Source organism: Mobula hypostoma, chromosome 9, assembly GCF_963921235.1.
Source record: "Mobula hypostoma chromosome 9, sMobHyp1.1, whole genome shotgun sequence".
Lineage (NCBI taxonomy): Eukaryota > Metazoa > Chordata > Chondrichthyes > Myliobatiformes > Myliobatidae > Mobula > Mobula hypostoma.
In genome coordinates this window covers 85,577,753-85,591,833 of record NC_086105.1, presented here as the reverse complement: position 1 = coordinate 85,591,833, position 14,081 = coordinate 85,577,753, and the positions used below count along the sequence as shown (strand labels likewise).

Genomic DNA, 14,081 nt, shown 5'->3' with positions numbered 1-14,081 from the left:
CAGGAGCTGCAGCTAGATGCGCTTCTTGCATGCGTCATTGTCAGGGACACCGGAGGGCTCCCTGACTTCCCACATCCTGCAAGAGGAGCATTCCAACATCCTGCCTGGCATTCTCTCTACTCTAAACAATCTGAACAAAAAACTTACTGGAACCTACCCTGGCCTCTGCCTGTTCTCGCCAAAGCCATTCCACTCTGACTCAGTCCACTCCGACAGTGGCTGCTACGACGATGGCCGCTGTATATGGTAGTCTGTTTTTAAACCTTGGTGCGCTACGTCACGCACCTGCGCAGTGCGGACCCTTCTCCCCAAGCTGTGTTTTTAAAAAAAAGACTTTTTACACCTCTGGCTTTTATTGTGAAAGTTGCTGTTTTGTGGCAGCAGAATATTGCAATACATAATAATAAAAATCTACAAATTAAACAAGAAATATCTTTTTTCAAAATCAATTAAGTATTGCAAAAAAAGAGCAAAAAAAAGAAAAAAGAAATTTATGGTTGTGTACATGGGTTCATTGTCCATTCTGAAATCTCATGGCAGTTGGAGAAGAAGCTGAACCTAAAACGTTAAGTATGTGTCTTAAGACTTCTGTACCTCATCCTTGAAGAGGGCATTTCCTGTTGAAGATGTCCTTAATGCTGGGGAGGCTACTGCCCATGATGGAGCTGGTTGAGTTCACACCTTTCTGGAGCTTTTTCTGATCTTGTGTTGAGTCCCCTCCATACTAGACAGTAAGCTGTGTCTTAACAACTTTCTGCAGCTTCTTGCAGTCAGGGCCAAAGCGGTTGTTATATCAAGCTAAGATGCATCCAGATATATTACATTGAGGTAATTGGTAAGGATCGATAGGGCATGCCAAATTTCTTCGGTCTCCTGGGGAAGTAGAAGAGTTGGGGAGTTTTCTTGATGTGGCATCTACATGTCTGTACCAAGACAGGCTATTGGTGATGTTTACTTCTGGGAACTTTAAACTCTCAATGTTCTTGACCTCAGCACCTTGCTGAAGTCAATGAACAGCTCTTTTGTATGTTGACATGACCCCATGTTACTAAGCTCAATAACACACAAGAGCTTAATCTCTTTTCAGGCTTCAAGCTGGGTAAAGGTATCAATTGTATGAAGCCCAAGAAAAGTTCATTCATCATGTAAGCCGGGAAAGCACTTGATCCTTTTACACAAGAGCTTGTTCTCCCAACCTGGAACAACTCATGATTAAGTGCCATCCATTCTACTTACTGAGCGAGTTCTTCTCCGTGATTCTGACCACAGTTTGTATACAGCCAAAACCAGGTGTTAAGCAAGTACTCTATGTCATAATTAGCAAGCAAAAAACAACCTACCCTGGCGCTTTTCAAATGATTGCCTGGGACCATCGTCAGGCTTGCTTCAGGAAATCTCTGCCCAATTATCATAAACACATCACCCGCAGCACCAGAGTTCCCAACACACTTGACCAGTTACACTATGATCAAGAATGCCTACCCTACCGTTCCATCCGTACAGTGCATTATGGGACACCTGATCATTTGCAAACAGGCAGAGGCTAAAGAGCAAGGCACTAGAGGTAGTTGCGGGAGGCAGAGAAGTGGCTACACAATGACTTCAAGCTCATGGACTGAGACATGACTCATCAAAGGATCTGAATGAATACACTACAGTTATCATGGAGTTTTATAAAGGGCACCACAGTAGTGTGGAAGTTAGCACAATGCGATGACAGTTGGAGTTCGGAGTTCTCTTCTGGCATCCTCTGTATATCCTCCCCGTGGAATACATGGATTTTCTCCAGGTGCTCTGTTTCCTCCCACTATCCAAAGATCTACAGGTTTGGTTAATTGGTTATTGGAAATTGTCCCATGATTAGATTAGGGTTAAATTGGAGTAATCAGGAGTTCCTGGGGCAGCGTGGCTTAAGGGGCCAGAAGGACCTGTTCTGCACTGTATCTCAATCAAAAAAACTTCAGAAATTAAAAAACAGTAAAATAGATACTTGTAGAGGAGTGTGTTTGCGGAAAGTCATTCAGAGTCTTCCCGAAACAGAAACCCTTAATCAACCAGGAATCAATGATCAGCAATCTGCTGAGGGTTAAATTGGTAGCCTGAGCTACAACCATCTCAGAAGACCATCTGAGAAGAGCCACAGATCCCAGGACAGAAGAGAAGACATTGAGCCCAGAATAACTTGTCTTAAAGTAAATAACTGAGACCTGGTGTAAGGATATTTGATATTTAGCAGAATGTGTTGTAAATCATTAGTGGAGTAGGAGGAGGAAGTAGAGAGAAAATATAAAATGGTATTGTGTATCACTCAGACTGACATGGCACTTTGTAATGTAGACTTCTTATTTATATTTTGAAGGTTTATTTGAGCTTCTCCTTTTATAGGTGGGCTGGCTGCAGTAATATATACAGACACACTGCAAACAGTAATCATGCTGTTAGGAGCTATGATTCTTATGGTATTTGGTAAGTGTATCTAAATAATTGATATATTTCCAACATTATAAAATTAGGAGAAAGGTTCCTGAAAAAAGCATTAGCATTCTGTATGAGAACTCCCATGGTCTATAAGAGCTTTATCAAGGCTTGTGTATGTTCACATGAAAGACAGGCTGGGTTTGGTTTAAAGTCTCACCTGAAGGATTTTACTTAATTTCAGAACCAAGAATAAAAGCTATGGCACTTTAAGGCTTTTGTAAAATATCTCAGAAGATGTCTTAAAAATTGTCTCCAAAGTTTTTTGCAGCTTTTTCACATGCACCTGAAGACCTTTAAATTTTGTCTTTGACGGTCACCTCAGAATTTGTACAGCTGTATCTAATAATGGAAGCAGCAAGTGGCATTAGTGTGATCATAGGGTGTTGTGATGATCTCATTCAACTTTGATTTGTGTTTTTCCAGGCAAATGCCATCTGTCTGAAATAAAATTTCCAGTGGCCATAGTTAATGCACCATCAAAAATCAAATCAGTTCTAAATATTTAGTAAATAGGAAAGGAACAAGGTTTTCCACATTCTGTCCAGTCCTTAAACATAACAGGAGGGTCAGCAGATGAAAATGGGCAATCCCAATGCTCTGTGATTACCTTAGGAACCCTTAGCTTCCTGCCCACTTCAGCGCCCCTTGGTTTACTTTCCTGTTTAATGAACTGCTTCACACAGCTTCCTTGATCAGTGCTTTCTGACAAGTTCAGTGACTTTATTGGAAATAAAAATGGGAGTGATGGAAAGAATTCACTATTTCCCAACTTCAACTAATGTGGAAATTTAAAACTTATTCTATTCAGAGGTGAGGAGAGAGTTTATTTGTATTCTCTTTTAATGCTTGTCCTACTGTCCTGTACTAATATTTTCTTTTTACTTTTACCTTTTTGATTGAATTAATCTCCTACTTCATCCACAACCTTCCAACTCCTACAGTTTTTGCTTGCACCATTTGCTCTTATCTGCATAGGAAATGCATTTTCTGACTTATTTCTCATTTTTTCTGGCCCTGCTCTAGATTTATTTTACCTTTATCTCAGACTTGGGAATTGGCACCCTATTTAGAGTTAGGTATGGTATTGCAAATCAAATGTCTATTAATCAAGCTGGCCATCATGATACTTTGCTGTATTTAAGCCTCTGTCCTTTTGTGATTCTCTGTCATATTATCTACACCTTTTCTCCCCCTGAATATTGCCTAAGGGAAAAAATATTCAGTATTTGCATTTATGTTTTGGGTATTTCCTTTCTAAAAGTGTTCATAGCTCAAGGAATGGCTTTCACTCATCATTCTCAATTGACTCTTAGCTGTGTTACCAAAGTCACTCCAATATCTTTGATGGCAACAAGATCACTCTCCCTTCAACATAACCTCTCAATCCAGCCAATTCACTAATTCAGTGAATACACATGGAGGCAGTTCCTAAATCATTCACAATGATTGATCAAAGTAGGCAGGAGTTCCCTTTTGGATTCAGGAAGTCCAAATTTGGCAGGAATTATATTCATAAAGCTACCTGATCAAGGCTTCCACAACAGGCAAATTGGATGCTCCTAATTCCAACAGCTATTGGAGTTAGTTTTAATAATAAAAATAATACTTTATTGATCCTGAGTGGGGAATTCTTTTGTTACAGCAGCAACATTTAAAAACACATTTAGCAGTGTACAAACTTGACTAATAATAAATACAGAATAATAATAGTGTGGATATAATACTGTTGTATATGCTTATTGTATTTGGTAGGAAGGATTTTCTGAAACAATCCTTGTGACAGTGGAGCTGAATGAGTCTGTTTATTCAGTTGGTCATGGAGAGGATGTATCAGTTTTGTCCATAATGGATAACAGTTTGTTTAGTGACCTCCTCTCCACCACTAACTCAAGAGTCCGGGTTGTAGCGGAATCCAGCCTTTCTGATGAGCTTATTTAGTCCTTTAGCATCACCAGCACCAATGCTGCTCCCCCAACATAAAACTGCAAAGAAGACTGAACTTGCTACAACAGACTGATAAAAGAGCTCTAACAGTCTGCTGCACACATTGAAGGATCTCAGTTTCCTTAGAAAGTAGAGTCTGCTCATCCCCTTCTTAAAAACAGCTTTAGTGTTGGTGTTCCAGTCAAGTCTGTTGTCAAGATGAACACCCAAATATTTGTACTCCTCCACCACTGCAACTTCTTTTTCCAGAATGTATACAGGATTCATCACAGTTCTCTTCCTCCTGAAGCCAATCACTATCTTTCTGGTTTTAGCAATGTTCAGGAGCAGATGATTCCTCCCACACCACTCCCCAAACTTGTCCACCAGTCCCATGTACTCCGACTCCTGCCCATCTCTGATACACCCAATCACCACAGAATCATCAGAGAACTTCTGCAAGTGGCAACACTCAGAGTTGTACTTAAGTACAACTTCTGGCATCTGACAGAATTCAAAGGCTCAAACTTCTGCAGGATTCTGGAGTTCCACTATCTGTTGGCATCCAATGGTTCCTCATTCTGAGAGAATTCAGGAATTCCTGAATTTGCAGGGCATAGATAGTAGAAAATGTCTGTCTGTACCTGAGATGAGTAAACTGAGAGGGCACAAGTTGAAGATGAGGAGTAAGAAGTTTAGAGGTGACCTTTTGAAGATTTATTTCCACTCAGAGTAGTTGAAATCTAAAATGCAATGTATGAGGAGATGGTGGAGGCAGAGATACTCACAAAGTTTAATGTGTCTAAATGAGTGCTTCAATTGCCAAAGCAGAGAAGGCTACGGACCAGGTGCTGATAAATGGGATATGGTGTGTTGCAGGGTCATTTTAGACCATAAGACATAAGAGCAGAATTAGGCCATTTGGCCTATCAAGTCTGCTTTGCCATTCAATCATGGCTGATCCTTTTTTGCCCCCCCCCTTCAGTCCCACTCCCTGGCCGCCTCCTTTTATGCCATGTCCAATCAAGAACCTATCAACTCCATCTTAAATACAGCCAACAACCTGGCCTCCACAGCCACCCACGGCAACAAATTACAGAAATTCACCATCCTCTGGCTAAAGAAATATCTCCACATCTCTGTTTTAAATGGACGCTCCTTCTATCCTGAGGCTGTGACTTCTTGTCCTGGACTCTCCCATCATGGGAAACATCCTGTCCACATCTACTCTGTCTCGGCCTTTCAAAATTTGAAAGATTTCAATGAGATCCCCCCTCATCCTTCTAAATTCCAGTAAGTACAAACCCAGAGCCATCAGAGCCTCGCATGGTAACCCTTTCATTCTTGGAATCATATCAAGGGGCTGGAGACTACCTAGATGGTATATGAGGTGTTGCTCCTCCAACCTGAGCTTAGCCTCATCATGGCAGTAGAGGAGGCCATGTATGGACATATCTGAATGGGAATGGGAAGCAGAGTTGAAGTGGGTGGCTACCGGGAGATCTTGTCTGTTGTGGCGGACGGAGTGGAGGTGCTCGACGAAGCGGTCCCCCAATTTGCATCGGGTTTCACCGATGTAGAGGAGGCTGCACTGGGAGCACCGGATGCAATAGATGACCCCAACAGATTCGCAAGTGAAGTGTTGCCTCACCTGGAAGGACTGTTTGCGGCCCTGAATGGTGGCAAGAGAGGAGGTGTAGGGACAGGTGTAGCACTTACGCTTACAGGGATAAGTGCTGGGTGGGAGATCCGTGGGGATGGATGTGCAGATAAGTGAGTCGCAGAGGGATCGATCCCTGCAGAAAGCAGAGAGGGGTGGAGAGGGAAAGATGTGCTTAGTGGTGGGGTCCTGTTGAAGGTGGCGGAAGTTGTGGAGGATATTGTGCTGGATCTGGAGGTTGGTTGGGTGGTAGGAGAGGACAAGGGGAACTCTGTCCCTGTTGTGGTGGCGGGAAGATGGGGTGAGGGCCAAAGTGCGGGAAATGGAGGAGATGCGGGTGAGGGCGTCATTGATCACCGTAGAAGGGAGACCACGATCCTTAAAGAAAGAGGACATTTGAGATGTCCTGGAATGGAAAGCCTCATCCTGGGAGCAGATGCGGCGGAGCCGGAGGAACTAAGCATGTTAGTAACTTTCCGTAATGCCATGGGCTCTTAACTTGATAAGCAGCCACATGTGGCACCTTGTTAAAGGTCTCCTGAGAGTCCAAATATACAACATCCACTGCATCGCCTTTATCTATCCTACTTATAATCTCCTCAAAGAATTCCAACAGGTTTGTCAGGCAAGATTTTCCCTTAAGGAAATCATGCTGAGTTTGTCCTATCTTGTCCTGTGTCACCAAGTACTCCATAACCTCATCCTTAACAACTGACTCCAACATCTTCTCAATCACTGAGGTCAGGCTAACTGGTATATAATTTCCTATTTGCTGCCTTCCTCCTTTCTTAAAAAGTGGAATGACATTTGCAATTTTCCTTGGTACCTTGCCAGAATCCAGTGATTTTTGGAAGATCATTCCACAATCTCTAACACTACCTCTTTCAGAACCCTAGGCTGCAGTTCATCTGGTCCGGGTGACTTATGTACCCTTAGGTGTTTAAGCTTTTTGAGCACCTTCTCCCTTGTAATAGTAACTACATTCACTTCTCTTCCTGCACACACTACAACATCTGACACACTGCTAGTGTCTTCCACAGTGAAGAATAATGCAAAATACTCACTTAGTTCATCTGCTATCTCCTTGTTCCCCGTTATTATTTCTCTGGCCTCATTTTCTAGTTGTCCTATATCCACTCTCATCTCTCTTCTATTTTTTTACAAAATTGAAACAGTGTTTACTATCTACTTTGATATTGTTTGCTAGCTTGCTTTCATATTTCATCTTTTCCACCCTAATGATTCTTTTAGTTGCTTTCTGTATGTTTTAAAAGCTTCCCATTCTCTATCTTACCGCTGATTTCTGCTTTGTTGGATGTATTCTCTTTTGCTTTTACACTTTGACTTCCCTTGTCAGCCACGGTTGTACTATTTTGCCATTTGTGTATTTCTTTGTTTTTGGAATACATCTATCCTGCCCCTTCCTCATTTTTCTCAGAAACTCATGCCATTATTGCTCTGCTGTCACCCCTGCCAGCATCTCCTTCCAATTTACTTTGGTCAACTCCTCTCTCATACCACTGTAATTTCCTTTACTCAACTGAAATATTGCTACATCAGACTTTACTTTCCCCCTGTGGAGGAATTTAAGGTGGGGGCTTATATGGGAGGCAGGGTTTGAGGGTCGGCACAACATTGTGGGCCGAAGGGCTGTACTGTGCTGTACTATTCTATGTCTATGTCTATGTCTATGTCTAAAATTTCAAGTTGAACGCAATCATATTGTGATCACTGCTTCATAGGTACGGCCATGAGATCTTACAGAATCCCCAATTATCTCAGCCTTTTTATTGGCTATGTGGAGAAATTCTTGTTTCAAACCTACCACCCAGCAACTCTTTCTTCACTCTGCAAGATATGAGGATTTCCTGTGCTATGACTCCAAATTTCCTAAATGACCTTTCATCCAAATTTAGAAATGTATTGCCATTCCCTCATTTCACTGGAAGGAAGTCCTGAAACTTAATGAGAGTATTTATGATTCTCTTAACCTTTAAAATTGGGAATTAAGTCCTGCCAGGACAGAGAGATACAAAATAGGATGCTCCAACTTCATGTCAAATTTGGAAAATGATGGATCCACAATATGGCATTCTCAAAAACTGGCAGAATTGGTAACTCAGATTTCTGTCCAAAGTGAGAGTGCCTGGAGCTTGCCAAAACTGGGATACCCTCAATCATATTAGAATAGGGAATACCATAATTCAATCAGAAGGTGTAAGCCCTAAAACATAATACCAGCTATACAGAGAAATCCTGAATGATTTTTAAGAGAATTCCTGAATCAAATCAGAAGTGAAATATTGAAATACTGACGGTGCTCCTGAATGCAAAACCACAGGAGGAACTTGGCAGACCAGTCAGCATCTATGAAGGGAAATGAGCAGTCGATGTTTTGAATCAAGACCCTTTATCTGGACTGGAAAGAAAGAGGTAGCAGGTGGTTCCAGGTGAGTGGGGGTGTTAGGCCGCTGTAGAGGAGAAAGAGTTGGTGGGTGGTAGGTTTGGAACATGAATTTCTCCACATAGCCAATGAAAAGGTTGACATAACTGGAGCACCTGTGCATGCCCATGGCCACACTTTTGGTATAGAGAAAGTTGGAGGAATCTAAAGAGAAATTGTTGAGGACAGACACAAGTTCTGGAGGAGGGTGCTGGTGGAGGGGAATGATTGAGTCTGTGTTCCAGAAAGAAGCATAGGGCCCTGAGGCCTACCTGTTGGGAGATGAAACGTACAGGGACTCGATATCCTTGGTAAAAATGAGGGGTTGGGGCCAGGAAACAAAAAGTTATTGATGTGTGGATGTTGGTGAGAAGAGACATGAGACATGATGGGGGGTGACAAGATGGAGTCAAGATATGAGGAGATAAGTTTGATAATACAGGAACAGGCAGAAATCATGGGCCTACCGGAACAGCTTGGTTTGTGAATCCTGTGTAGGATATTGAAATGGACAGTGCAGAGTTTGGGAACTGGTAGGTTGAAGGCTATCGAGGGGAGATTTCTGGAGGTGATGTTAGAGATGGTGTAGGAGATAATGGCTGATGATCCTTACTGTGGTCCTGATTCAGGTGTAGGTAGGTAGAAGGTGTCTGAGAGTTATCATCTGGCCTCCACAAAATGGCGATCAGTCCACCAGAGTAGAATGCACCACCCTTGTCTTCAGATTTAATGGTGAGGTTGGGGTTGGTGTGGAGGAAGTGCAAAGCATTTAGGAACTCTATAAGATGGCATATTAGAAAACAAGGGAATACGAGGTATATTCAAATAGAATCCTGAAGTTTCCAATTCTGACTGGATTCAGGAATTCCCTATTGTATATGAATTCGGAATAATCCAGTTCTGGCAATAGTCAGGAGTTCCCTAGACTGTTCAGATTTATGATTTCTCTACTCTTGAAGGAGGAAGGGGTTTCTTATTCCACTTGTTTCAGGGATTTTCTGCATTGACATATTTTAGTTATGCCTTTATTCTGACAAGATTCTGGAATTCCCTATTCTAAATGGATTCAGGAATTTTTGTTTGTAAAGGAGTCCAGAATGCCTCTGTTCAAGCAGAATTTAGGAGCTGTCCACATTGGCAAAGATTCAGGACCTTCCTGGTGTGACAAGATTCAGGCTTTCTTTAATCTTACAGGATTCAGAACATACCTGTTTTGTGTCAGTTCAAGAGTTCTCTGTTCTGGTTGGATTCAGGAGTTTCTTATTTTGGCAAGATCTAGGAACATCCTATTCTGATGGTGTTCAGGACATATCTATACTAATAAGCTTTGGGCATTCGATCGTCTGACAGTTTCTGCGGAGTTCTGTATCCTGACAGGAATCAGGAGCTCCCTATTCTATTGAGATTCTGCAGCTTCTTTTTCTGAATGCATTCAGAATTTCCCTGTTTATCTAGGGGTTCCTACTATCACAGGATTCAAAGGTTCCTTATTCTAAAATAATTCAGGGTATACATATTTGGCATCATTTGGGAATTCCCTATTCTGATAAATTACTGGAGAGTCTCATTCTTAATAAATAAGAAATAGGAGCAGAAGCATCACGCTCCTGGTGAATTTTCTAACAATGCAATTTTCCAGCCCAATCACTTTACCCCTCAACAACTAAGCCTCCATGTCCTCCTGGGGTAAAAATTCTTATGATGCACATCATCTAATTAAAGGCATTTCTCCTCGCAGACCTAAGTAGCTTATTCCATATCCTCAAAATATGTTTCTTGATCTTGGACCACCCAACCAGGTGCAACATCTACTTGTAAATCCTTTTTGTGAAGCCTTTTGTAAGCATCAGTGAAATCTCTCATTCTTCTAAACCCTGTGAATACAGTGCCAGTCTACTCAATCTCTTTTTATACAGCAAACCCACCATCCCTTAAGCCAGCCTAGGTAATCTTCAAACACTCCCTCTGTAGTAATAACATCTTTCATTGGATTAAAACATTGCATTTGTGCACTGGGAGGAATAAAATGCTGGAGATACTCATTAGGTCAGGCAGCATTTGTGGAGAGAGAGAAAGAGAACCAATATTTCAGATCAACAACCTTTTGTCAGAACCAACACACTTTTCATCTGTTCTGATGAAAGGTTAACAACCAGAAATGGTTGTTTCTCTTCATCGATGCTGCCATTCCTGCTGAGCCCTTTGATTTGCCACTTTCCCCTTTTTTTTAAGAGTTCCAGCATGTGCCTTTTTATTTGTCCACTTTTCTGTTAAAGTTAGGAAATATGATCTGTGCTGGTGTTCAATTTGACATTCCCCAGTACCAACAACAAACTTGTCATGATTTCCAAAATTGTGCAGATTGTTACCTATTAGTATTGTACCAGTTAACTTTACCATTTTGTTTGGTAAAAACTTTATAGGTATGCAAAAAGGATAGTTTAGACAGGTATTTAATTACTGGTTTATTTAGATAACACAACATCATGGTGTGTAGGGCATGTCCCTGTGCTGTACTGTTCTACATTCTATATTCTTCATTTGATAGCTTTTGTCGAAGTTGATGGTTACTCAGGCCTCAAGAAGAAATACTTCACTGCCATTCCTAAAAATCAAGACCCTAACTCAACATGTGGCCTGCCAAGGAATGATGCCTTTCACATCTTCCAAGATCCTGTTACCTCCGATTATCCATGGACAGGTGTAATATTTGGAGTAACTGTACTTTCATCGTGGTATTGGTGTACAGATCAGGTAACGCTACATATAGACTAGCAACTATAAAGATCAATTACTGACATTTTTTTCTGATTAAATATCATTGAGGTTTATAACTGCATGACCAATCAAAAGCATATTTTCTTCTACTACTGATATCCCTTACTTATATAAATTCTGATAACTTGTGTGTAGAGGGACAACAATAAACCCATACAGCATAATATTTGGAAGTTTATCAGAACTTATATAGTCAGGTCAACCCTATCCATTAGTTTAAATTACAATGTTTGTAGATTTAAATGGAAAAGGACCAGTTACATCATAAGGGATCCCACACACCCTGCTCATCTCATACCCTCCCACTCCCTTCAGGGAGCAGGCTATGTAGTACCCATGCCAGGACCACCAGATTCAAAAACATTTACTTTCCCCAAGCAGTAAGTCTGATCAACACCTCCACCCACTAACTATGTCCACTTTATGGACATAGAATCAATCTGTACATCTCATGTATTTATATTTATTATATATTATATTAATATTGTTGTTGTGTTCTTTATGCTTTTGTGTTTTTTTGCGCTACATTGGATCCGAAGTAACAATTATTTTGTTCTCCTTCTCTCCTTCCTCTTGAGTACAGGAGATGGCATTAAACAGTCTTGAATCTTGAATTTTGACCTGTTAGAATGTCACTTCATAATAAAATACAAACACCAGAAATTGGATCTATTAGTGCTCGTCTTTTGTGCACAAATGAACATAAAATTGATTTGATGTAGGGTAGGTCAGCAACAAAAACTGAAGCTTTCAAGTGTAAGACATGGTATTGTTCAGGAGTTGCAATGCAGCTAAGACTGTATCATGCTACTCAGATGTTATGTGGTCATTTACAAGAACACTGCTGGGCAACTTTAGGACTCACTGCTGACTTCCAAAGCTCAGAGTGCTTTGGAGCAAACAGGGAGTGTTTCGTTTAGTGTTTACCAGCTGATAGGCATGCTTGAGAGGTGACACAAGTGGCAGGGCTTTACCAAAAACCTTTCCAACTAAGGCATGGAAGAACTCACAGCCCACTGACACAGTCAAACTGTACAACAGGTAGTGCTGCTGCCTTACAGCTCCAGTGGCCTAGGCTCAATCCTGTGTGCCGTGTGTGGAGAGTACCCACTTTCACTGTGCCTGCATGGGCTTCCCCAGTCACTCCAAAGGTGTGCTGGGAAGTTTATTTACTCCTTGTGCATGGCCTCCTCTACTGTCTTGATGAGGCCACACTCGGGTTGGAGGAGTAAAACCTCATATTCCATCTGGGTAGTCTCCAACCTGAAGGCATGAATGTTGTTTTCTCTAACTCCTGTTAATTTCTCCCTCCTCCCTCCTTCTCTGTTCTTCTGTTCTCATCTCTTTTCTCCTCACCTGCCTATTACCACCCTCTGGTGCCCCTCCTCATTCCCTTTCTCCCATGGTCTACTCTCCTCTATTATCAAATTGCTTCTTCTTCATCCACCTATTCCCTTCCAGCTTCTCACTTCATCCTCCCTCCTGCCACCGACCTACTGTCCCCTCACCTATCACTTGCCAGCAAATATATTGGAGGCTTTTAAGAGATGTTTCAATAGACACATGGATGTAAGGAGGTTTGAGGGATATAGGCATGGTGTAGGTAGGAGGGATTAGTGTTTGGTTTTCTTTTTAGTTGGTTTGGCACAATACTGTGGGCTGAATGGCATGTTCCTGTGCTGTACTTTTCAATGTTCTATCCTACACCTACTTTCCTGAAACTCATCTCCCTCACATGTTCACCAACTCTTCTGTAATTTTCTGCCTACTTATCTGCACTAGGAGTAAATAAACTTCCCAGCACACCTTTGGAGTGACTGGGGATACCCATACAGGCACAGTGAAAGTGGGTATTCTCCACACACGGCACACAGGATTGAGCCTAGACCGCTGGAGCTGTAAGGCTCTGGGATCTTCCATGCCTTAGTTGGGAAGGTTTTTGGTAAAGCCCTGCCACTTGTGTCACCTCTCAAGCATGCCTATCAGCTGGTAAACACTAACTGAAACACTCCCTGTTTGCTCCAAAGCACTCTGAGCTTTGGAAGTCAGCAGTGAGTCCTGAAGTTGCCCAGCAGTGTTCTTGTAAATGACCACATAACATCTGAGTAGCATGATACAGTCTTAGCTGCATTGCAACTCCTGAACAATACCATGTCTTACACTTGAAAAGGTTTACTCCTTTTTCTCCACCCACTTTCTTATTCTGGCTTTTCCCCCACTTCCTTTCTGGCCCTGATAAAGAGTCTCAGCCCAAAATGTTGATCCTTTATTCCTTTCCACAGGTGCTGCCTGGCCTGCTGACTTCCTCCAGCATTTTGTGTGTGTAGCTCTGGATTTCCAGCATCTGTAGAATTTCTCCCATTTAATCTATTTAGGCTGCTTTTGGATCATTTAGACCAGGTTGTTTCTGGAGCCAACATCACAAGGCACTTTGGGACAACCTGGACTTGCCAGTGTAGCATCAGGTAGTGATGCAGTTTTCCTTGATTTCCAATAACTTACACTCTTCCTTGAGCAACGGTAGAGGTCACCAGCACACCTTGATGCCAGTGCACATCGTTCTCCTGACCTGGATTCTAAGCCCCGAGCATCTCCCTTTTCCCACCATCCCACCCAGGTGGCCAGTAGGAAAATCTGCAGGGTAGGTATTAATGGCATGCAGGATTATGAGTTATTGGGGAATAAAAAAGGGAATGGAAATGATGGGACTTCTTTGAGAACTGGCAAAGACTGGATGGATCCAGTAGCCTCCTGGATCTTAAGAGAAAGTGGGAAAATCATTCATGTTTATACCCACCA

General features: G+C 41.9%; 1 protein-coding gene across 1 annotated transcript in view; it reads left to right on the top strand.

Moving 5' to 3' along the window:
* The window catches only part of LOC134351291 (sodium/myo-inositol cotransporter 2-like), a 152,089-nt gene that overhangs the window by 72,487 nt on the left and 65,521 nt on the right, over positions 1–14,081 (top strand). The window contains exons 7-8 of the mRNA XM_063057356.1: positions 2,386–2,466; positions 11,053–11,258. Of these exons, the coding sequence (XP_062913426.1) occupies positions 2,386–2,466; positions 11,053–11,258 (287 nt within the window). The remainder of the gene's footprint in view (positions 1–2,385; positions 2,467–11,052; positions 11,259–14,081) is intronic.